The sequence below is a fragment of the Parasteatoda tepidariorum genome, chromosome 3, assembly GCF_043381705.1.
Source record: "Parasteatoda tepidariorum isolate YZ-2023 chromosome 3, CAS_Ptep_4.0, whole genome shotgun sequence".
Taxonomy (NCBI): domain Eukaryota; kingdom Metazoa; phylum Arthropoda; class Arachnida; order Araneae; family Theridiidae; genus Parasteatoda; species Parasteatoda tepidariorum.
The window spans coordinates 44,123,714-44,150,041 of NC_092206.1; the positions used below are offsets into that span (position 1 = coordinate 44,123,714).

Consider the following 26,328-nt stretch of genomic DNA (forward strand, 5'->3'; position numbering starts at 1 on the left):
TTTAATGTTACAAATATAAAGCTTTGTATGAGTCCATTGCTAACATTAATGTATTTCCCTTACATTTCTTAATTTATAAAGACCTGTGACTTACATAACTTGGGTAAAAGGAACAAAGTAATCTACTTCGTATATTTTTAGTCTTAATCTGTGCATATAGCATTCATCAAAGATCATCTAGAGAGGAGAGACATTGTTGAGAATGAAAAAAGAAAACAAACTTTTCTTCATTTTTCATTAAAACTTGTTTGAGTAGGAGCTTTGGCACCAAAATTTGGGGAAGAAAATCTGATTCCCTTTAGTTGAGCAAGAGATGGTCCTCCTACTGCTCTAATATCCATGGAAAACACAAATAAATTTCAAACAATTAATAGCGAAAAATTTTGCTGCGGAAGACTATTTAAAAAATTAATACACAAATTTTTTTCCTTAGTTTTGGCTTAAATAAAATAGTAAAAAATATAAATAAAAGAAATAACTGAATTAACTTCCAATATATAATTATTTAAAATAAATAGAAATTTAAAAGGGAACGACAAAACAAGACAGTGAAGAAAACCTAAAGCTTGATATGATCTAACGATATTAATCACTATGGAATTCATTTGATTTAATAATGCTTATAATTATAACAATTGTTTTTTCTTATATATGTATCAAAATTTAAGTATGTATTTATTTTTCTAACTAGAGTTCAAATAATAGGGAATATTTGAATTGTAAATTGAGTCTACAATATTGGATACAGTTTTTAACACCAATAGTTCAACTATTCATTTTAAACGAAAATCAAGGAATTAGATGATAGTAAGCAAAGAAGCAATTACTAATAAAAGAGAGTAAACAAATTCAATATCTTAATTTAAAAAATTTTACACTGCTTAAATTCCTATAAATTCTTACACTTTGAATAAAACAGATATCTTAGATTTAATATTTTAAACTTATATTTAGTAATTATTAAACATTTTTTAATAAATTCAGAAAATTGATTTTACATCCTGATTAGCCATTGAGAACTAAATGCTTAGTCTTGTATAATTACAAAAGAAGTTTAATTCAATTTATATCATGTTAGAGTTTAATTAGTGAAAAATACTTAAAAGTAAGCAATAATTTAGGTAATCGATGAAAAGCATCATCTGTATTTTTAAAACGCTTTAAGTCATTCAATGACAGGAATGTCATTAAACACGAATTATTGACATTATGTCAACATCATTTTATTTATAAGATAAGTTAGGTTTTTGAACAGAAAATAAGATCATGCAAAAGCTTAATTAGAATTTAATTAAAACGCAAATCATAACTCATACATAGTAGTATTTATTGTTTTGTTGTTAAAATTGCAGCATCATTACATAAACAAAGTCCACAAGACAGAGGTACCATGCCCTTAAAACAGATTCGTATGCTCACCTTCTTATTAATAACTAGTCTACAATCGACCTCACTCTGACTAGTTTTGTCAAGAAAATCAATGTTATTTAGTATTGCAATGTATTTATAAAAGTAGTACGTCTCATTACAAACGTCAATGACTAGGACATGCCAATGAACGAATATTATGACTCATTATACGAGTAATCAATGCAAATATCGTAAGGAATGAAAAATTTAAAGTGTCTATTATTTATCTTATTCTATGTATACTATATTTCCAACAACAATGTTTACATTAAGCTGTTCACTACATTAAATTACTCCTCCCTACCGCAGTCAGCTTCCAAGATGGCGTTGTTTTCAGGCATGCGCAATAAATTTCTTCCGTGGTTAGCTTCAGAAGAAAATTATCGATTGTTCTTTCACAACATTCAGAAATTGATAAAAAAAAATAAATAAATAAATAAATACGTAAATAAAAAGGTCACGGAAGGGGGGGAAAATTCGTCACCTAAGAATTTCTAATATTTTAATCAATCATATTGATTTGAGTATCATATTTTGTAAGATAGCCAAAGATGTGTTTTCTACCTCGATCTGAAGAAATAGGTGAGAAAAGATTTAGAAATAAAAGGACAGAAGTAGTTAAATAAATTTAAAAAAAACATAAAGGACATGCAAATGTTGCAAGTTAATTAGTTTCAGTTTTTTTTCAATATCTGTAAATTTTGTTAAATTCGTTAAGAAAAAATTGGTCATAATAAACTTAAAATGTATGGCAACTATAAGAAATAATATTTTTCTGCTCGTTGTTGTTATGTGATTTGTTTTGATTTCGTACTGCTTGTTTTGAATTAGCTTAATGACAGTTAATGCGATATACGCAAACGAATGCCTATAAAAATTCAAATGAAGAAATTTGTATTGAATGTTTAAGTATTGTATCCTTCTTTTATTTATTTATGTGTCAGAAATTTTTATTTCTTTATAGAACCATACTCCAAATTAATTGGCATATATTATTAGTATATTAAAAGTATTGGTACAAATGTATTAAAACTGTATTACATATAATTATTCAATGTACATTACCTACAGTACTTTGTATTTTTCAAAATTGCGATGCTGTTTCTTAGCATAAATTGATTATTAGTGTTTAGTGTTTAAACAATTGATTTAACTGTTTTAAAGCATTTGTGGGTTTATATATATATATATATATANCTGAAATTTAATTGCCATAATGATATATAGTATTCTGAAAAACTACATTTTTTTGTAGTTAACGGCAACTACTTTTTTATAAAATTACACCAAACTACTCGAAATGTAGTCACTACTTGACTACTTTTAAAAGGAAAATATTTCTGTATTGTGATCTGTCGCAGCAACTACAATCGCCTAAGCGTCAAATGGATGGAATATATTTAACTTGCAATTTTCCTCCAAGTTCCCATAACAAATCAATGCCTCTGGGGGTACTGATCCAGGAGCTCCCTTGTCTTCTGGATTGGGATCAAAGTTACAAGGATATGGAGTAGAACATTTGTAGTCGTAAACCCAGAATCAGGTAGATTGTTCAACAGCGGTTATATATATCCTTCAAGTTGGTCCCTGTTTGTGATATTTTTTTAAGTATTTTGCAAGTTACTGCCCAGAAGTTGCCTAAATTTGACATTTATTCTGCCACAGGTCATGATACAGAAATCTGCCTTTCATGAGACGAAATTTGTTTGAAAAATTTAATTTTCACTCACTTTCAAAATAAAAATTTTGAAAAAAATTTCATTAAAAGTGGTTTGCTTGCGCCCAGATAACCAAAAATTACCAATTTTTTCAACCATTTGATTGACTTTTACAATTCAGACAGCTTGTGTCTGTGTTTTCTCGGGGAAAAAAAATTTTACTATGTGAAGGTCAAAACTTTTTGTTAAAGCACTTCACACAGTTATAATATATTCTATAAAATCTGTGAATATAGTTGCAACTACTGAAAACAAGCAGTTTTGTGAGTAGGAGTTGAATTTAAAGTATTTTTGTCATAGCTATTTACTAATGTTTATTGCATTTTTATTTAATGATTAATTATGCAAACAGGAAGGGGGGTGTCAGAGGGAGCTTTAGCCCTCTCACTTTTTATAAGGGACACTCAATTTCACTCAATATTCGTATGATTTAATTTACAATTTTAAAAAAAACAGATAATTTTTTTTGTGTCTGAATTTTAAAAAAATTTCTCTATTTCAAGTGAGCTTTAATATTTCCTTGGTGAAAACTGGTACCAAATAATGTCCTACTCATCCTCCCACAAAGAAAATGTACATGCATATTCTTGCCTGATGGAATAATTCTCGGTTTCATATGCCACAGTGAGCAGAAAAATAAATGCTGTAAAATGAGAAATATATACTTATTAAATATGTATATATGGTTGTTTCTGTTTCTTATAATTAAAAGCAAGCGTAATACTGCATAATTATGTAAGTATGATTCTAAAATGCTTGGCTACTAGATCATTCCCATTGCACCTCTGAAAAGCTTCAAGTTTTGTATCAATCAGATGCAAAAAATTACTTGTGTTTGAATCATGGTCTTTTACTTACTAATGTTAAAAGTAGTTACCAGGAATTGATATGAACTACAAAACTACAGTTTTTTGTATCAAACTATTGACTATGCTACTTTTTTAAAAAATTAGCATAGAGCACTATAAAATACGGAAAAAAAATTGCGACTTCAGTAATTTGACTACTTCTTGTAGTGCATTAGCCCTGACCAGGGTATATATGTTTGACTTGTTAGATAAATATTTTTTTAACTTAGATGTACATTTTATTTCCATTTAATAGATTAAAATTTCATTTTTGTTGAAACTATTTTTTTTTTTTGCTTAGATTTAAATATTGTAAATTTCAATGATTGTTTGCTTATTTGTTTTATAATATATACCTCTTTTTTAGATTTCATCAAAATTGAGAAATTTGTGGAATAGTTAATATTGAAGATATAGTTAGATTTAGAACTTTGTTCAAAGTAATTATGTAAGTATGAAATTAAAATACTCTATTACTGAATAAAATATTTATATTTTGCTTAGAATTGTTAAGTTTTTAAGAAATAAAAAATTACTCGTAATTCCTATAATATGTTCAGTACATTAAAAGTGAAAAAAAAAATTTGGATATCAAGTAACGTTCAAATACATTTTATATTATAATACTTGTTTAATCAACTGTGTAATTGCTTCTTAAAAAAAATTTAAAGTTACATTGGCTCTTATCATAAGCATAAGATTGTCATAGGCAATAATGCAGGCTAAAAATAACTTGTATATATGTTATGCAAGTACAAAGCATAGTCCTCTTGCATTTAATCAAAATTTTTACTTAAGCAAGTTTTTTTATTCTAAACCATTTTTTTACAAATTTATCCTTTTTACCTTCCACTTTTTAAGTTTTTCCCATCAGTGAGTGTTAAATTTAAATGCAAGGGAGTTTTCAAATATTTTCGATTTTGTTAAGTGCTAATATTTTTTTTTATTTCTTCTAACAAATAAATTACAGCGGAAATATGTTTCCTTTCATTGAAATGAAGTCAATGTTTCCTGGGTGTATGCTGGAAGGTATGATCAAAGTGATAAATTAGCTATTATTTTCAAAGGTTAGTTAAATGTTTGCAATGTGTAATTCTTACTGAAACTCGGCCTCAAAGGCATTCTTATTACCCGTGAAGAGTTTTGACAATCATATTTGAAAAATTGGCTTCATTTAAAAATTGTTGTACTAACTAAATTAATGTTAAAAGTAGTTGTTAGTATTTTTTTTTCTTTTTTTGCACTACTCACTTTACTACTTTTTTTAAAAAGAGTAGCAAACTGCACTACAAACTACAAAAAAAGTACAAACCACAGTAACCACTCAGTAACGCGCTTCTTCCAGCAACTGGGTGCTAAACATAAAATTTTTCTATGTAACCATCTTAACATCTTGACTAATGACGAGTTAACTTGTCTTTTCATATCCATACTTTGTTGATCGATGAGGAATTAACTTGTCTTTGAACTCAAATTATTTATTTCAATTTATGAAACCCAAAGCAAGTAGAATATTGCAAAAGCTTTGCATATCATTAAAATGTTTAATTTTACTTCTTAATTTAATTACAAAATAATAGTCATATTCAATATTATAATAGACATATTCAATTACAAAATAATGTAATATTTTCTGTATAAAATTGCCGGTCAACATAGTGTTAATCTTATTATGTTTTGTAAGATAATCTATTCAGTCTTGGAAGATTAACAATCAAAGAATCAGCTGGACAGCTTTGATATGCACCTCATATTAGAATGTGTGAACTTAATTAAAGTCAAGCTTGTCTTTTTTGTTTTATCTTGTATCTTGAAAAATATTGAAGTTACTTAAACAAAAGGCATAAACAGAATACATTTTAATTCTTTTTTTTTCCAATGCATTGTATGAAATTATAATTTATATTTGTTTCATTATTCGATTTAAGACCACTACTTGACACATATTATTTTCAGGAAGAATTTGTGGGACATTGCTGTTGAGCAATACAAAGAAAATGATTTAGGTAAATTTGTTTTATAATTATTCAATTTAATCATGTTTTTAGTTATTACTTCCTCACACACTTTTCGGGCTATAACTTGAGAGCAGTATAATATATATATATATCCATCCTATTGCTCGAAAAAAGCAAGCTCTCTCACCAATAATTGGTATGACAGTATGCGACATCATAGTACCATTTATGTATTTATGTTTCAAATTTTTATAGCCATTTTAGAGGATCAAAACTAAATTTAAATAATTGTTGCATATCTAAGTTTTTATTTGTAAATTAATAATGAAATATGCTTTACACTTAATTTTAATTGTCATTTTTAAATTCATTAAAATTTATTTTCATCTGAAATTTAATTGCCATAATGAAATATGCTTAATTGTCATTTTACTCAAAACTAAAAAATCAAGAGAAATTATTTTTCTTTACAGTTGCTCTAGTGCAGATACTAGCCAAACCAAAATTTTTACTTGCCACTATTCTCTCAAAAAATCGTGAATAATTTTTAAAATGTTAGCAGATGCAGTTTAATGATTTTTTTTCTTTTTCTGTTTACCAAAACCATAAAAGATTGTAGAAACTTGAAGAATTGTATCATATTTATTGCAAAATAATAATAATAGAAAAATCATCTTGCAGAATAATTAATATTTATTTCAAAATAATAATAAGGTTGCCATAAAGTTTCATTGGTTCCATTATCATCCATACAGCATGAAAATTCATTAAAATGAGAAAAATATCAGGAGATTAAAATATCAAAGTACTTTTAACACCTAGTGTTCGTATCTTTTTACATTAAAATGCCATTTGTCAATTGCAGCACTAAGATCAAGCTCTAATAAAGAAGGTGGTCCATGTATGAAAATTCTAAGGTAATTGCCGAGTGTCTCAATCTACAAAGAGTTCTGCATGTTATATTCAGCCTATTGTTACATTCTAGAGCATAAACATAATCTCTCAATTCTGGGGAAAACATGATAGTTTGATTTAAAATACAAAATTTCACTAAATAAATTTTTTTCTTCATCACTAAATATTCATGTGCCAATGGCGAGTGGAAATTCCATGCCTAGCTAGTGTTTTTTTTTTCTTCTCTAACTAAAAAAATTTATAGTGCATAGATTATTGTTGGAAAAATATTACAGAATTGAATCAATTTGATGGAAATATTATTAATCAAAATAAAAAATTTCTATAAAAATAATTTCATCTTTTAATAAGTTAATGCATTTGTCTATTTATGTTGTATATATATAGTTCCTGCATTGTGTAATCACATGAAATAATGTTTTATAAAAAAAAATATTCATAAAAAAACTATTATTATTTAAGTATTTTTTGGAAGTATTTTTTTCTGATTATTTTCATTTTACAGCTAATAGGAACAAATCAGATTCAGTTCTCCTCCTCATTGGCAGTAAAAAGGGAGTAAGTGTAATTAATAATCTTGATCTTTTGTTTAGCATTTAATTTTTTTCTCTTTATGCAATAGTATCATTTTAAATATTTTTATTTCATCATTCATTTAACATATTGCTTTTTTATTCTTTCTAACTGATAATACATAGTAAAATAGTTCTTTAACTTTCTAACTATAAACCCACATTTACTGTAGGTGATAATTTATTTATTTTTTTTTAATCTGATGGTTCAAGCAGAAATTGCTTTTCATTATATTAAAAAAGTAATTTTTCTACACCTAATAATGAAGCAAAAATTTTATATTCTATATTGAGCTTAAAACTTATGACTTATATTTTAAATATTTATCTAGAGGTCTTGTACAATCCTGATATCACTGTATATATGTAAAATCATTGTGTAGGATAATTTCAAGTTTTACATAGATATAATTGGACTAAAATATAACTATCTCATAATGCAATTAGTTTGAGTACATAATGTTTTGAGAAAATGTTTTGAAAAACATTCTATCTTTATTTTTACCTTGGACTATATTAGCCCATAACGTATTGGTTTATAAACAGTTCTCCAGCTATAATTTTGACAAAACTTTTGTGTTAAAAAAAAAAGGAAAATTTTACACTTTTATCTAAATACTTAAGCTGTACTATACTTTTTACGGTTGTCACTTTATCTTACCGAATTCATTCAATGTTTATAACAATTGCAAATAATTTCATTCTATTATGTTCTTTATGTAAAATTTAAACAATAATATTTTTATTGTGATGTAGAGTTAGCAAATTTTAAATCGAAAAGTTTTTTTTTAAAATCTCTTTTTGTAGTTATTTCTAGAATATTTGATTATTTTATCATTATTTTATTTTTTAAGTAATTGTTCATCAAAATATTTTTCTAATAGCTTTAGAACATTTAAATGTTTTGATTTGAAATAAGTTACACAAAATGACAGCATTTTAATTATTAAATCCTTCAATGCATGAATTCATTTTTACAATTGTTTTAAAATCCCCTTCAATCCTGTTCTATAATAATATCTAAATTCAGTTTAAAATCTTTTAGGGAAAATCAACAATATGTTACAAGTTCTTAGAAAGAACTGAAACACCAAAAAATACTTTAGCTTTGGAATATTTATTTGGAAGAAGAAGTAAAGGAATTGAAACTGTAGGTATTTTTCTTTTAATCTAATACTTGTTAATCTATATAGTTGATGGCCAACCTGTGATAAGCATGCCACACTGTGGCAGAGCAGAGTTTCAATGTTGGCACCAAAGAATTATTTGAAAAAAATAATTATGTCATCTTTAAAAACATTAAAAATATCTATGAAATACCTAATCATACACAACTGAATATTACAGTACTGGAAAGCTGTATACTTGTATGACAAGCATGTTTGTCAAGCAATACTCTAAGTTCAGTTTTCTATAGAAAGCATAATAAAGGCAAAAAAAAATTTAAGATGAACTGGCGTGCAGCAAAATAACTTGATGCTGTTAGCATCATTAAAACTTTCCTAATATGTATGAATTGGTTTAAAAAAAATACAAATTTAAAAGCCATATAAATTTACTTCTGACTGTTTAATAATTAAGTTGAATTAAAGTTTAGAGTTTTTCGTTTGTCAAGTTTTTTATTTTTCAAGTTACTCTTAAGATAAGTAACTGACCCTTAAAAAAAGTTTATTTGCAATGAAAATAAAGTTGGCCCTTTTTTTATTATATTATTTTTCAAAACTCTACTACTCATACCAAAAAAAGTACTATTTATGAAAATACCCATAATCATCTTTTAATTAGCCTATTTTTAGCTTTTCATGTTTTTTAGTTTGATGGAAAAACTAGAAGTGGTATGCATTTTTTTTATCGGATAATTGGACATTCCTGATATTGGACCTGAAAATAACAAATTGCCTCTTGCCACATGGTGAGTCAACAAAAAGTGGCAACTCAAATTAAACTAGTAAACTAATCACTTTTTCCCAGTTTTTTTTTTTTTTAAATATTTTAATAATAAAATTGCTACAATGTAGAAAGACTCTGAAAAACAGAATTTTCATTAAAATGTCCAATGTTTCCATCAAATTTGTGATCTTTCAGAATCCATAAATTTGTGATGGAAAAATTCATTGGAAAGAGAGTTCACAATTAACATTTTAACAATTCATGCATTTCAAAGTTGTAAAGTGTAAATTAAATGCATTTTCCTCCCCAAAGATTTTAAATAAAGTTCTTAAAGAACTCAGTATATTTCTCACATTATTTTTAATATGAATTTATTGTAAAAATATAATTTAATCTAATTTTTTAAAAAAAAGTTCGCTAAAAGTGATTATTAAATAAATAGGAGCTATCAATATTGGCCACCAACTCATTAGGTTTGAATAAAAGATGGCTACAAAGTCTACTAGCCAGCATTAGATCATATATATCACGTATAACTGGTGTACAAAGACGGAAGCAAGACGGACACATCGTCATCTGGCAGGGATGTCTACATTAAATCAATTAATTGCTCCCTTAACATCACCAAAAGGAATCCCGATTACTGCTCAGTTTTTAGAAGGGAACTCATTGCTATTGATACTGCCCTGAATTCTCTTCTAACACTACAGGATCACAATAATATCTGGATACTCTCTGACAGTCTCAATTCCATACAGTACTTATCGCATTGGAGGAAGGTGAGAGACAAAACAGGAGCTTCAATCCTGCACGAACTTAACACTCTCTCACGATTGCGTGAAGTCCACCTCCAGTGGATCCCTTCTCACGTTGGGGTTCTGGGCAATGATATTGCCGACACTCTGGCTAAGGAGGGAACAGAAGAAACTTTGATCAGTCCAAATTCACTCACCTTCATAGAACTGGCATCGAAAAGGAAAAAAGAAGACAATGTTTCCTGATTCGTACCCCCCAAACATCACTGGTACCAGAGCACCCGTCCAGGAGGTGCACTCAACATTCGGTGCAACCGCAAGGACCAGACAGGGCTTACCAGCGGCCACCTTAAGTCTCTTTCTTTCGAGGGTAGTGTTAAGATCTTCCGAAACTGCCACAGGTGCCACAACATGCAGGCTTCTCCCCAACATATCCTGAACTGGACAAGAGGGACATTCTCTATAACCCACTTTTGGTGGCCATCTTCCTCCGAGTCATGAATCTCATGGACATTGTTTAGCCCTGCTAATTTTGGGGATAAGGAAGAAGAAGAAGAAGAGATACCTGATTTATATGTTCTGAAGAGTTTCTTTCTAAATATTTGATAATATTATGTTATACTATTTATAAACATATGTGATCTTGTTCATTAATTTAATACTAAATATTTGATTTGTTTAATGTTTTGTAAAGAGACTAAGTTTTTTTTACAGAGAGAGGTTGGGGTATTTTATTTGTGATAAGAAAGTGCATAAATGTTTAATTTATTTTTAATTTTATGTCTTTTTGTAACATTAGGTAATTAAAATAAAGAGAGCACTTATTAAATAATTGTATTTTTATGCTGATGCCTTGGATAAAATAAGACCGCAAATAATTTTTGTATTCAAGTTAAAAATATGGAGAAAATATGGAAAATAATAAAGATTAATGAAAAGAGAAGTATAATAGTAGTATAATAGTATAATAAGAAGTATTTAATATATATATATANTATATATATATATATTAAAAATTCAGAAAACAAAAAAGTGAAAGGATAATTCATCATCAGCTTCTTCTTCTCTTCATCAGCTCACACGGTTATATCCGCAAAAAGGAGTGCTTTCTAATATTGTATCAATATAATCAGAGCAAAATATATTAATACAATAGTTTGAGGAGCACTCAAAAAAATTGCAACAAAATAGAACACACTAAGTGAAAAATATATCACGAAAAAAAACATAATATAAAATGTAATGAAAATACAGAACAAAACACGGATCAACATTTTCATAATATGAAAAGAGGATTTGAGATAATCAAAACTTTCTGAAATATCATTTACACTATAAAATGTTATTCCATATAATGAAAGTGTCTTTGGATATGTTTCTTCAAATGAGTTTTTTGTTTTATGAAGTCCCCCAGTTTATGAAATTATATTTTATATTTAAAGGGAAAAGAAATATGCCACATATGGGAATTAGGTGGTGGTACATTATTCATGGACCTACTCGAAATTCCCATCACTCCTGAAAATTTGCGGTAAGATTTAATTTAAATTTCATAAATTAGTTCTTTTTTAGTTTAACTTCAATGAATAATAAAAATTAGAAAAAGGGAATCAGTATCTTCATTTATTTTATTACATTCTGTTATTTGACCGAATTTTTGTCTTATCTGCAGAGAATAATTGATTTGTAGCAAAAATTCGTAATAAAGTATTAAGATTCATTGAAACTTTATTTAGTTTTTCAAGTTCACTAATGACAGCATACAGCTATTTTTAGTAGATAAAAATCAGTCAAATTAAAAGTTGGATATATTTATCTTTGTAATTATTCATCTAACCTTCACATAAACATATTTATATTTCAACAACAAAATGGTTGATATAAAGAATTTCATTTTTAAAGATTTTTTTTACACACTCATGACATGACTTTCTTGTTTAATAAGGTAGTAAAATATCATTCCTTCTGTTGATACATACTGTGACCTTTATTTATCACGATATTTTTTATTTATATGCATTTTTTTTTTCATGTTTAGAATTTCAAAGCCACAGAACTTATAAAGGATTTATAAGTACATTCTAATTATTTTAAAAATTGCTATAAAGACTAAGAATTTTTTTGATAGAAACTATCAGCTTTTTCTGGCTTGTCAAATATTATTGCTTGATGCCATAGCAATCACCACATTACTAACTTTTAGCTAAAGCACATTTAAATATCTTAAAACTTGTTTTTTTTTTCTTTTGTCATAACTTTTTAAAAAATTTTTTATTAAATTTAAATTCTTCAATCTTCATGCTTACATTTTATCTATAAAATCATCTACAAATGTCATGCCTCATCTTCCTAATTTGCATATGTGATTGTTCTTCTAAAAATCTAATTCTTACATTTAAGTAAATATCAAGTTTCATTCTTTTGCCATGTATCCAAAAAGTTCTGCATTATTTTATCTGTTCATGTGATGTTATTTTTAATCATTACCAATATAAAAATGCTGAAAACATTGTGCGAAGACAATTTTGTGTTTTAATATTTTTTTAATAATTTTTCAATATGTTATGGTTTTTAACAGTGATTATCCACAATAATAAAATTTCAATTAGAGTATGCTTTAATTTAAAATAAAAATTTAATGCCAAAACCATAAAGAAATCTTGTGTCAAAATTTTGCTCGTGGTTTTTTAAAAGTGCTGTATTAAAAAATTTTCATTACTTCTTTCAATTTATTATTTGGACTAATTAATACTCTAAGTGATTCGGTGTTGCATACTCTTGCTAAGGAAATAACTTTTCCTCTTTACAGAATTAAGGAAATAGGATTCATTAAACAAGATAAAAAACCAACTACTCTAATTTTTCATTGGTTTAGAATGCATTTGTGTGATGTGGGGAAAAAAAAGTGCAAACAGATATATCCATTCAAGATTATTTAGTTAAATTCATTTATATAAAATTAATTTTAAATCTTATGTAAAAAATTAAACATAATGTGCTTGTATTTCATTTTATAATACTGGCATTATATATTATAAATAATGTATTTTAATTTTTCCTTTTGATTTCCTTTGTTTATTTTTTGCAGAAATCTCTCTGTTGTACTAGTATTAGATCTTTCCAAGCCGGAAGAGCTATGGTATACTATGCAAACACTGTTGGATGCTGTGAAGAAACGTATTGATGAAGTTGTAGCTCTCTCTAAAGACCCGAATTTAAAACAATCATTATATGAGCAAGCAAAAAGTTGTATTCCCAATGATCATGAGGTAAGTTATTTCACATTCTTTAATAAAGCACTGACATTTCAATTACTGAATTTTACTTTCAATATTGTGGAGCAATAACTTCCAAGCTTACATAATATTTTGGTTTTATAACAAAATTTTGTATTTCAGCTATTAGTACAATATTAAATGTTGTATTAATATGAATATTGTATAAATATTATTTCTTTAAAATATCACGTATATTGTAACTGTGGTATCTGTGGTGTGTGTAATATCACGTATATTGTGTATTATGTGGAATATTGAAATAAATAGACATTTTTGTAAAGCATAATTTTTTTTAATTTGTTCGTAAAAATTGAACGTGCGTAATATATGATATAATTTTATACATTCCATTATTTTGCCATCCATGTTTGTAGCGACATTACTATAAATAATTTCTGAACATTATTTTTTATAGGACTTTGATTCCATTGATCCTTTTCCTGTACCTCTACTAATTATGGGTTCAAAATATGATCTTTTTCAGGTATTTTTAACTGTTATTCTAATATTTTTTTAATTATTATTATGATTTTTGAATAAAATAGCTTTTAAAATTTGTTCTTAATAAATCGAAATAATTATTATTCATTTGAGTTTTTGGGTCTCATTAATATATAGTTTCTTTTTAGTTATAATAATTAACTATAGGTGATTGATTACTATGACTAAAATTACACATAACTAAAAAAAATGAGTAATTATCATAACCAGTCATTCACACCCTCGTTGCAATTCTGGGGTAGATAGATTGTGAAGCTTAGAGATTTTTTTTTTTTAAATTAGTAAATTTTAAAAAAAATTACCAAAAATATCTTACATACTATATTTATTTAAATCCATCTAACCTGATTAAAGTGTTAGTTTTTATAACGTTATCATTGTGTAAATTTGACAAAAAATTTACAAAAATATCCTATGTATATTTATTTCAATTTAGTAAACCCAAACAATAATGTTTTAGCAAGCCAAGAAATTATTTAAAATTTTTTTTTTTCCAGAATTGATAAATAACTGATGCCCCTTAATAATTTTTCTCATAAATTTGTAAACTGGCGAAATCAGAATTTTAAAAAAAATCCAAATTTGATGTCAACAAATAATTTAGGCAATAAAAATTTGTCCTTTATAAAAAGAAAATTCAGATTAGGTTTTTTTTTTCAATTCTATTTATTTTTACCATTCATTACTTTCCTCTATTATATATATTTTATGATAAAATCTAGTAAACTCTCAATATATTTTTTTTTATATTTAGACTGAAGATTTTCAGAAAAGAAAACTTATCTCTAAATGTTTACGCTATGTTGCCCATTCTAAAGCTGCTACTCTTCAATTTGTGTCCTCAAAATCAGAAGCATTAATTAACAAAGCTAGAGTGTCAATTAGTGCATTGGTATTTGGAACAACCAGTAGGTATGTTCATTTCTTATTATTTGCTATTTCATGCTATCTTAATGGAATAATTTCTAAAATTCAAATTACTATATTTTTAACTTTTTTTCCAGTAAGTCTACAATTGTTGACTTAAATAAACCATTATATATTTGTGCTGGAGCTGATTCCTTTCAGTCAATAGGTAAATTGTTTTTTAATAATAAAAAAATTTACAAAAATATTTTATTTAAATCTGATTTAATATTTTCCTATTTAAAGTACATTTTCTTGTTCTTCTTGTTTGCAGCTGGTAATCAAAATACTGTAAATGCTGCTTTGTTAACACTGCATGAGTATTTATAGGCTGATGAAGTTAACACTGTTTATGTTAACTCCACTACCAGCAATGTAGAATTAACATAACAGTTTTTACAATTTTCAGAAACAAAATTTATTAGAAAACCACCTGAAATAAAATTAAAAATTTGAAACCTTGAATGAAACTTTTCACTCAGTAACAAAGTGATAACAAAAGTTCAGAAATATTTTTAAAATAAAATATGCAATTTTATGCATGGAAAGTTTCTGAATACCGAAGTAGCTTTGACATAAGAAATGTAGAGAATTTTTTGTCCCTAAGATTCTACCTAACATTCTCCAGTTACTCAAGATTTAGTTTATATCTGTCCAAATAATTGATTTTATTAGTTCTGTGGTGGAAACGAAATTAACATAAATATTTCTTTCATTTACCAGATAGTTCAAACTGGAACACTTTCAATAAACAGACTAATGGAAGCTTAATTAATATTTCTGATACACTTTAATAATATATTCTCTTTAATGAGAGTGAAATTTCAATTTGATTATTATTTTTCTTGCTGCATTACAGAATGAGATGTTTTTCTGTAATTTTTTATCATTAAGTACTCTATCAATTCATTTGAATTTAATGAATATTTGAAACTACAATCTTTTTTTGAAAATAAGTTTTTATAAAAATATTATTCCTCATTTTTCCTGGGGCTTTTTTTGTTCAGTTTTCGATATTTATCTCTAATTTTTATTTCACTTTCATATTTCTTTATACTATTCATATTTCTGTTTTAATTTTCATACAAATTATCCAAGTTCTGTTTAAAAGCTTCATTATATATTCTATACTGTTCCTTAAGTTTCAAGCATTTATTGTGAATAATTTATTTAGTTACAAATCTTAGGGACAACAAATGTTAAAAATTGCTATGAGACCCTACATTTATTTTTAGCTCCTAGTTTCCAAATTACCATCATAATACTAATGTTAAAAATATAAATATTGTATATTTTAAATGAGCTGAAAATTACTAATCTCCTGCTATTGCTACAAATTTTTTATTTTCTTTTTTATGAAAATACTTTTTTTTCTTTAAGTTAGCAATATTATTAGGAAAATGAGCAAAATGGAGACCATTGCCATTCATTTCTGTTATAAGAACAGAAAAGGGGGAATGGACATCATTTCACCTTTATGTTTATGTAGTTATGTGAGCGCTACGTCTGGCCACATTATCTTCCTATATATATATATATATATAAAGAAAGAATGAACCTGGTTATTACCAAAAATCTACAATGCTCCCTTAATCTTCTTAACTGCTTACTATTAATTAACATTTAGTATTTATTATTAATGATGACAATTCTGTCTGCTATTAAGAATCTTTCACTTAATGATTTTTATTGTACAGTCGGGTCTGTTGATCTTGAATCTCAGGGCAAAGACGAAAAATTTGAGATAAAGAGGTTTTGAGTTATGCAGGTACTTTAAAAAAATTAAATTTCATTAAGAAATTCTATTAAAACTGCTTTAATTGTTTCTAGCTAGTAGAAAAATATAGGCATTTCTGTAAATTAATTATACCACGTACAATTCACGTATCTATTTACATAAAAAATTTTAACACTCATTTAACCCTGAGAATAATTTTGACATCTAACCTTCTTTGTTTTGATTATTCTTTTAAGGTTAAAAAGAGCAGCAAATCCCTCATAGCCAACATTTTCCTGGGATTCAAGAATAATTTATAAGAGTTCTACAGCTTTTTCTACCTCTTTTGCTCTCACTTTTGATTCAATATGATCTTCAGCTTCTTCTTCCTCATCTGATATTCCTTTGACATTATCTGTGATTTCCACAACTGTCAATGTTTTGCATGTTGCCAGGCTGTTGTCCACTTGTAAAAATCTTCAAAATTAATGTCAACATTAAAAATTTATTTTATTGCATTCCATTCTTGCAAATCTGGCACTGCATTTCCAGCGTTAACAGTTTCTTCCTCTTTATTAATTCCTTCAACTTCTTGTTCATCATCTTCACAGCTATTTTTAAAACCAGCCATTTTAAAACTGTTTTGGATAGTTTTTAGAGACACATTTCTCCAGGCATAACAGTCATTCTGATAGCATCCAACACATTTATTTTTGAACCTTTTTCATCAATGGCATCTACAAGTTTGTGTACCAACTCTATAGTTCACTTTGAAACTCCTATTTATCCTTTGATCCATTGGTTGCAATTTTGAAGTGAAAATGAATTTCTATTCCTAGCTTTCTTATCTATGTAGAAAAGCTAACCCCTGGTGGTCATTTCCTTCTACTCATCAACCCTTCACTTACTGCCAGAATAATTGTATTCCTTTCTAGTTAAGGAAGTGCAGAAATAGTAATTGAAATTCCAAGAAACACCCCAACCTGTTCATCTTCGCTTTCTGTAGGTTCACGAAATTCATCTCTGTCTGCAAATTCTACTGATGAAGAAAGTTTGGGCATTTGTGCTCTATTGTTAAAAATTCAAATACGGAAGTTTTGAAACAAAAAATTTCGACATAAACATTGAAAATACATTGATTTTAGACAGTAAATGTATGAAATTTTAGAGCTTTTGAGATATAGATGCTTTCGAGATAAAGAGGTTCGAAATAAACAGGTTCAACTGTATTTAATTTGAAGTACGTAATTGTTGTGTCAAATTATTAAGAAAACCTAATAAATCCAATTTCCCTTGTCTTAAGTTGGATATTCTACAGTTTTTGAAAGAGTGTAGGAAAATATGATTTATAAATGTGTCAAACTTTTTACGTCATTTTATAGTTGCATTTATTCTCATGCATACAAACATGTATTTATCAAAATAATTTTATGTGCTATGTTATTTTCTAATAGGTTCTTTTACTACTTTGAATGTTGAGAATAAATCACTTCCAAAGTAAGATATCTTCTTATTAAATTTTTAATATTGATTTGATTTGCATTTATAAATATTATATTAATACCCAATCTGAAATATTTCTGTAAATTGCCTATTCAGTTTTAAATATTCACTGACATACCTACATTTAAATATACATACTTAACAGAAGTATAATTTTGTAATTAAAATGTGCTATTATATTTAATTTTATTTTTCCCCGGCAACATATTTTCTAAGTAAATTAAACATCATTAACTTAAACTATTATAAAAACTCCTAGTCAAAGAAATTACTAAAATAAATGTAATTAAAACTATTTTTTTACAACATATTCAGAAATTTTACTTTAAGCTATATTATTCTTTTGTTCATTGTTTCAAAATGCCATTATTTACTGAAGTTTAATTGTTACATTAATTTCATAAGCAACAAAACATTTTTTCAATTAATTTGCAAACCACCCACTCCCCAGTTTGTCATTTTCAAAATTTCTGTGATTTATTACTAAATTGTTAACTGTACTATAATAATTTTAAATTATTAACACAAGGAGTTCATTTCAAATTATTAGAACAACCAATCTTCATTATTGAAGATATGATTTCATCTTCTTAAAATAGTAAATAAGTATATGCTCCCAATTAACCTTTTTAAAAATCAATGACGAATAAATTTAATTAGTTAATTTTTTTTATCTTTCTTATATTATTCAAAAACTGCAATCAATTTGTATAATTTGTGGATGGTCCTCTTGGTCAACCTATTAAATTTTCTTAATTTTAGAATATCTATTTAAATTTTTTGCTGAATATTAGGTAAACAAAGCAAAATTCTTCAAAACATTGGCATGTCTAATTATTATAACTTGCTATATTCTCTATATAAATTTTCACTTAGTACAGTCAATTCGCTATAACTCGAAGTACGATAACTCGAATATTACTATAACTCGATTTTTTTATGAGGTCCCGACCCTTTTATCATCAATTTCATGTTAATTATTCTCGATTACTCGAATTTTACTCCTTTTAACTTGATTTTTTTTTAATCTTCTAAAGCAAGAAAAAAAAACTAGGAGCTGATATCTTGCCCCTTCCTTTGCAACACACACACAATGTCTTTCGCACTCTTCATGGAGAAGCTAAAGCTGTCCCTCTTGAAGTATGTGAACAGTGGTTAAATGAAACGTTACCAAATTTACTTCAATTATACAGTGAAAATTATGTTTTCAATATTCATGAAATGGGTTTATTTTTTAAATGCCTTCCAAATAAGACTATGATGTTTAAGGATAAAAACTGCTCAGGGGGTAAAATGAGCAAGAAACGTTTGACTGTACTAGTTGGAGGAAATGCGTCTGGGACAGAGAAATTGCCCTTACTTGTTATCGGAAAATACCGAAATCCCCGATGTTTCAACAATGTAAAAACGTATCCTTTGGATTACAAGTCTAACAAAAAGGTTTGGATGACATCAGTTTTATTTGAAGACTATGTAAGAAAATTCAATCGGAAATTCTTCGCTAAAAAAGAAAAGTGATACTCTTTATGGATAAATGCACAGCGCATAGTGAGCTACCTAATTTGAAAGCAGTAAACTTGCAGTTTCTCCCGCCAAACACAACAGCAAAGTTGCAGCCGATGGACCAGGGTATCATAAAGTGCTTCAAACAGTCTTATCGTAAATGGCTTGTCAGAAAAATGATCTTAAATATTGTAAGCATTTAGAAAATATGTAATTAATAAGCATTAATTAAATAATCCGACAATATTTTGAAAGTTCAAAACCGAAACTAACGGTAAGTCGAACTTCCGATATGTCGAAGTTTTTCGTCAGTCCTATCAGATTCGANCAAATTATTAGAACAACCAATCTTCATTATTGAAGATATGATTTCATCTTCTTAAAATAGTAAATAAGTATATGCTCCCAATTAACCTTTTTAAAAATCAATGACGAATAAATTTAATTAGTTAATTTTTTTATCTTTCTTATATTATTCAAAAACTGCAATCAATTTGTATAATTTGTGGGTGGGCCTCCTTGTCAACCTATTAAATTTTCTTAATTTTAGAATAGCTATTTAAATTTTTTGCTGAATATTAGGTAAACAAAGCAAAATTCTTCAAAAAATTAGCATGTCTAATTAATATAACTTGCTACATAAATTTTCCCATAGTATAATCTCTCTGATTTTTTTTCACTCACACACCAAAATTCCTATTAAGTTATTTGTGTAATGTTAAACATCTCATTAAACCTCTCATACAAGAAGGTGTAAAAAATACTTTTAAAAATATTTTCTGTTTTAAAGCTGCTCGAAATTGAGCATTGTAGATATAATTAAATCTTTCATGGTGAACAAAAATTCAGACCTGCAAAAAATATCTTTGATATCTTTGATTGGAGTGACAAGTCGCTACAGTAAAAAGCTAGCTTCTATTCTGATTGCAACTTGCTACATTTATAAATGATTACATCGAAATTAATAACTTAAGTTGCTAAATTAAAAGTTCATGTACGTTTTTGTAAATATATATTTATCATTACTTTTTGTTAAAATCCAACATCTTTATTAAACTATTTGTATTATTAAAGTTAAAAAAATAATTATAAAGATTGTATTGGTCAAAAATAATGATAGAAGTATTTTCAATAGAAAACTGTTTCAAAATAGAGTATTGTCACAGCGAATTAATTCTTTCATAGCAAACAGTGATAGTTATTAATTTAAAACTAATAAACTATTGATATTATTATGGAAAAAAATTAATTTATAATTAATTAACATTGTTTTCAGTAATTATTTTCCTATCTTTAAATTTCTAAGTAAATTAAAATCATCAGATTATTAATGTTTGAATTAAATAGACTTAAACCATTTATTGCAAATACTCTTTTTATTGCTTCAAACTATTTTTTTCTTCAAATTTCTATTTAATTAATTAAGTGGAAAATAATAAATAATTTTTCCTAATAGGTCTTTGGATGCAGTGAAAAACATTTTTTCTTCTCATTTTCCTCAAGTAGTAAGATTATCATTTATTTCTTAAAGAAAAAAAAAAATTTTGTTTTTATTTTTTCTTTGAATATTCTTATTTAAGTGATTAGTATTAGGTTTTATTTTAGAATTTTTTATGAGTTATTCATGCCTATATGATTAGTTTATGTTGTTATTTCACTATGCATATTATTGTTCTTAGGGATTGTTGAATTAGGTCTAGTTTTGAGACATTTGTACCCATTAGAATCTCTGGTTAATCATAGTTTCCTAGAATCTATGGTTAAAAAGATAGTGAAATACCAATTACTGTTCATACTTCAGAATTAGAAGTGTATATTGCATATCAGTGTTAGGGAATATTTCAAGAGATTTAATACATTTTTCAATATAAAAAAAATTATTATTTTTTTTTTTTAGAGAAATTACATTAAATGAAGGNTTTTTTTTTTTTTTTTTTTTTTTTTGCTAGAATTTTTTTTTCTGTAATGTTGTAATGGGTGGTTTTATTTGGAGTTAAAACAGAAAGAACTCACTTTCATCTTGATTTTTTTTCTCTTAGATTTTAAGGTTTTCTAAACCAACTGGTGTTCTCTAAGGTTCCTGAGAGTTCTAGCTTTTTTTTATTATTATCAATATTGATTTTTGAAACATTTAATACATGTAAATCTAATCAGTAATCCATTATTTATTTAATATTTTGGTTGCCTTTATGAAATTATTTAGTGCAAAATACCAACGAAAAAGAAACTGCAATTTTTTAAACTATGCAATTTTTCTAATAATATTATCTTAAATAAGTAATGAAAAGGACATGTATTTATTAGAAATTGCATTAGTATTTCCTAATGAGCTTTTCTAATCAAAATCAAAGAATCAAGTTTGTTAATAAAGAAACACCACCTACTTGATGGCTCAAAGACGCTGAAAACGACCTCAAAGTCCTGAAACTTAAGAACTGGAGGGGAGTTGCCATGGACAGAGGGAGCTGGAGAAGGCGTGCTGTTGAGGCAGCCAAGGCCTGCAAAGGGCTGTTGCGCTCCTGAAGAAGAAGAATAAAGAAACATGTTTCCCAACATGTCAGAGATAAAACCTAATTCAAGATTATAACCAATAAAATGAAGAAATATTTTCATTCCTCCTATTGAATATTTCCATAATAAAGTAGTCTTTTATTGATTAATACACTCAAAATTGTCTTTATACTTCAATTATAAAGTTGGCTGAAAGAAGGCTGATTAATTAGAGTTGCATAGCCAAGTAGAATTAGGAACTGCTGCTCTAGACGTTAGTTATTTGGCGAAAATGGTGACTTGTAACCAGTGTAATGCTTAAAGTTTAAAATGAAAATTAAAAATTTTTGAATGAAGTAGGTCAAAATCAGAAATTGTTAAAAACAAAAGTAATCCATGCTGATTATTTTGGAAAGAACAGATTCCTGTAAGTCTCCATCCCACCCTCTTAATTCTTAAATAGCTGCATTAAAATAAAAAAGCAAGCTGTGTCATCTTATATTTTGATATATTAAAAGATGCAATCCGCATAATTTAAATGCAATATAATTGTATTTGTACTTGATTGAGATAAAAAAAATTGCGTCATTGTGAGTTAATTTGGCATTTTCACTTTTATCAAAATAATTTCAGTATTTCTTAGTTTAATGACCAAATATTTTCAGCAGTTTTGTGCGCTCTAGGTGTAGCTACTTCACATTATATTGCTGATTTCAGTTTGCTGGAGTTGCTATATGGCCATTTCACTATACTAATAGTAGAATCTCAATTATTTCAATCTTTTTAAGCCACAATGTCTCAAGCACATTTTTTACATTCTGCAATAAATTTTAATTTACATGAAAATATTTATGAATCAATCTATCAATAAAAACTATCAACATTAATATCAGTGAAGGAATGATTAGCTTGACTTATTAATTTTTTTGTTTCAGGAAAGTAAAAATATTATTCCTAATGATCCTGCTGAAGATCCCCATTTTAAAGAGTCTGATATTGATGCAATGAGGACACAGAAAAAAAAGGCAAGTTAATAAACGTTTAGTAAATGGCAAGGCTTTTAACTGAGACTCAAATCTTAAAGGTTCCATGGCTTAACCTTAAATATGCTAATTAGTGCATATGATAAAGTTACAAAATCAGGAAATGTAGCATAGCATTTACCCTTTTTTTTTTCAACAAGTTTCGATTTTTGACCCTTCAAAATTTGGGAAAGGGGTTTGCCACAATGTGGTGGAAAATATGGTCGCAAAAGTTTAGGCAGGAGAACAATCAAAAGTTTACATGCCTTAACATTAATTTCACTTTGTGTGTACTGAAGCTATATCTCAGGAACTTTTTTAATGAGTTGAAAAATTTTCCACATAATCATAAAATTTTTTCATCGAAACATAATTTCAAGTGAGAAGTTAATTTCAATCGGTGTTATTTTTTATTAATTTATTCAATAAAAGATGAAAAAATTTGAATTGCAAGGTATACATACAAGTTTTGACATTTTAAAATACATAATTTTGAATGTTAAATACAAAATTGGTTGAATAATTCCAGAGAAATTAAGTTTTATGTGTACAACTTTTTAACTTTGGATTACACAGAAAATATTGAACCAATTGAATTCAAATTTTGTATTTTGTCATTTAAAATCACATACTTTAAATTGAATATAAAAATTTGTATACCTTACAATTTAATTTTTTTTCTTATTTAAATAAATTAGTAAAAAAAAAACTTAAAAATTATTTTTGGATTAAGGAATTTTATAATTATGTCTAAAACCCTTTTGATTTGCATAAAAAATTCTCCAGATATAAGCGGATTAAACAAAAAAATAATTCACTTTAAGGGGTTCAAACTTATGGCTGCTCTCCTGCTTAAACTATTGGGATTATATATTCCAGATTACGAATATCTCCTATATTTTGAGACTCAAAAATTCAAATCCGTTGAAAAAAGGCAACTTTATTCAGAGAAATACATATTTGTACTTTAAACATCATCTGTACTAATTAATTTGTATGACTAAGGTTAGAAACATGGAGTTTTAGAATGTGAAAATCTGATCATGAGATAAAAAGTTATTCCGGATTTTTTTTTCACACTGTGTTGTAATCTGCTTAATGAAAAAATATTTTGCGTAAAATTCACAATTAAAAAAAAAAGTTCTAACTTAAGTAGCCATGGTATACATTAATAGGCTTTTTTTTTTTTCAGCTCAAAATTTTACACTTGAATATAAAATAATTTTCGCGCTGTCGTGCCACAGGTCCCTGGTTCGATCCTCGGGCCGGGCAAGGTTGACTCAGCCTTTCATCCCTTCAGTGGGTCGATAAATGAGTACCAAGCATGCTTGGGAACTAAACACTGGGGGTTCCGCGTTCGGCTGACCACCTGACCGGAACATCTGCTCCTGCACCCCAGAGCCCAAGGTCAAGAAAACTGAGATGGGCACAGTAGGCCTTGGCCCTCTATGGGCTGTCGCGCCACTGAGTTTTAATTTAAAATAATTTAACTTTTATTTATTTTTAAATCACTCTATTGCTCGTTTTTGCATTCAGAAGAAAATTGAAATTATTCAGAGGAACAAAAAAAGAATATAAAGAACATTATCAGACATATATTACAAAAATTATTGTTTTTAATGCTTGTTATTATTTAAAAGATCTATCAGGGTGCGTAGCCAAATCTTTGAATCAAAAATAAGCACTTTTTAAAAACTTTTCAAGCACTATTATCACTAAGTTACAAAAGTTAAATTAAAAATAATGTAACTCTAGTGAAAAATATCAGAAAGTCTTTTTTTGAAATGATAATAATATTTGTTTTCTTGGAAAGGTGTGTCGTTTATGAAAGAGCAAAATCATTGATCTGTCTGGGTTTTTTTAAGAGGTACCTATCTTGTGAAAATTTAGACATAATTAGTGCAAATAAAAAATTATATTTAAAAAATCAACACAAAAATATGGTAAAGGAAGAAAATATTTTCAAAAATTGTCACTACAAATAAATATCATTTATGACTTATTTCTATATATTTTTCCCTATATACTCAAAAATAATTTTGGTATTGTAAAATTTTGGGCTAAAAATTTTATCTAAATTACAAAAAGCATAAATCTGTAAAAAATCATTGTCCACAGTAANAAAACGAAATCCCCAAAAAAGCACCTTTAAGTACTTTTTACAAACGCTACGCACCCTGTCTATGTCAGAACAATCGTTCAAATCTTGGCAACATCTTTTAACATTAACCTCATTCATAAGCGATACACAGTCATGGGAAATATATAGAATGATTTAGTACAGCAGTTATAAACTGGGAGGGGGAGGCATTGAGAATTGCAAACCAACACATGTCCAGAAATTGTGTGACACTAGAACGCCTCCTTATTATAAAGAAGCTGTTCATGCTCTAACTTGTAATTTAAATTATTTATCTAACTTACAATAAATTTTTTTTTTTTAATTTACATTTTCTAGTAATTATTATCAAAAATTTTATTGAAATAGGCACAGAAGTAACTTTTTTATGCAATTTAATGATTTGGGGACTAACTTGTCAAGCTCACCAAATAACGATATAACAGCTTTTCTGGGCCGATTTAAATGGTGTTTTTGATAATTTTTACTAGAAAATAAAACATAAATTTAACAAAAAAATTAAGCTAATTTAGATAAATAATTAAAATACTGCCTTAAATGTGCTCATAAGAGTGAGGCACTCCTAGTGGTGTACGATGACATTTTCAAACATAGAAATCTCAATCCTAATAATAAACCCTACCTACCCTCCATATTTGGAATCACTATACTCAATTAAAATGTTAATTTAATATTATGCAGTTAACACCATGTCAAAATCATAAATCTGCAAAAGCAGATTTGTGATTTTGGTGTGATGCGAACAATATATTATTTACTTATATGCTGAAAAAATCTCTTTTTTCATTATATGTAATTCAGACTTTTATGTTGAATGTTTGTTATTTTTCAGGAACTTTTGGAGTATAAAAATAAAAAACATCAACGAAGCTTTAATGAAATGAAATATTAATTAAACAGAAACAAAAGAAAATAGAAAGTCAAGTGCACTTATTCTAGTCATACTTCAATTATTTATATTTATTTTTGTATTACTTGTAGATATAATACTATTCTGTCAGTTGATTTTATGTATTTTTTTTTTAATTACATTTCAATAAATGTCTTTAAAATTATTTTAAAATGTAGTTTTTTAGATTAATTTTATTGCTCAGAAGCTATTCAATCGATCTGCTGATTAAACTTAAGGAACCATATTCCTCCCAAGTTGCGATCTAGGGTACAAAAAAAAAAAGTTTAATCAGTGTTAGTTGGATGGCATA

At 27.0% G+C, this 26,328-nt stretch overlaps 2 protein-coding genes across 3 annotated transcripts in view; one reads left to right on the forward strand and one right to left on the reverse strand.

Moving 5' to 3' along the window:
- The window catches only part of LOC107448445 (Serine/threonine-protein kinase Tao), a gene marked incomplete in the record, with an annotated part of 31,366 nt that extends 29,547 nt beyond the window's left edge, over positions 1 to 1,819 (reverse strand). The window contains 1 exon segment of the mRNA XM_071178535.1: positions 1,420 to 1,819.
- Positions 1,820 to 1,860: 41 nt separating this feature from the next.
- Positions 1,861 to 26,181, forward strand: LOC107448447 (cytoplasmic dynein 2 light intermediate chain 1). 2 transcript variants are annotated; one of them, XM_016063633.3, is made up of 14 exons: positions 1,861 to 1,992; positions 4,344 to 4,424; positions 5,933 to 5,982; positions 7,355 to 7,407; positions 8,467 to 8,571; positions 11,509 to 11,597; positions 13,155 to 13,335; positions 13,760 to 13,828; positions 14,600 to 14,757; positions 14,850 to 14,920; positions 17,923 to 17,965; positions 20,931 to 20,979; positions 22,900 to 22,989; positions 25,959 to 26,181. In XM_016063633.3, coding segments are annotated over exons 2-14 (1,020 nt in total). In that variant the 5' UTR covers positions 1,861 to 1,992; positions 4,344 to 4,422; the 3' UTR covers positions 26,019 to 26,181. The 2 variants fall into 2 exon arrangements, with proteins under 2 accessions (XP_015919119.2, XP_015919118.2); XM_016063632.3 differs by lacking the exon at positions 1,861 to 1,992 and adding an exon at positions 2,151 to 2,319.
- Positions 26,182 to 26,328: the final 147 nt, after the last annotated feature.

Coding starts and splice junctions, on each gene's coding strand:
- LOC107448447 (XM_016063633.3), top strand. Junction 13,336..13,759: donor GTATTCCCAATGATCATGAG/GTAAGTTATTTC, acceptor TATTTTTTATAG/GACTTTGATTCCATTGATCC. Junction 14,758..14,849: donor GTATTTGGAACAACCAGTAG/GTATGTTCATTT, acceptor CTTTTTTTCCAG/TAAGTCTACAATTGTTGACT.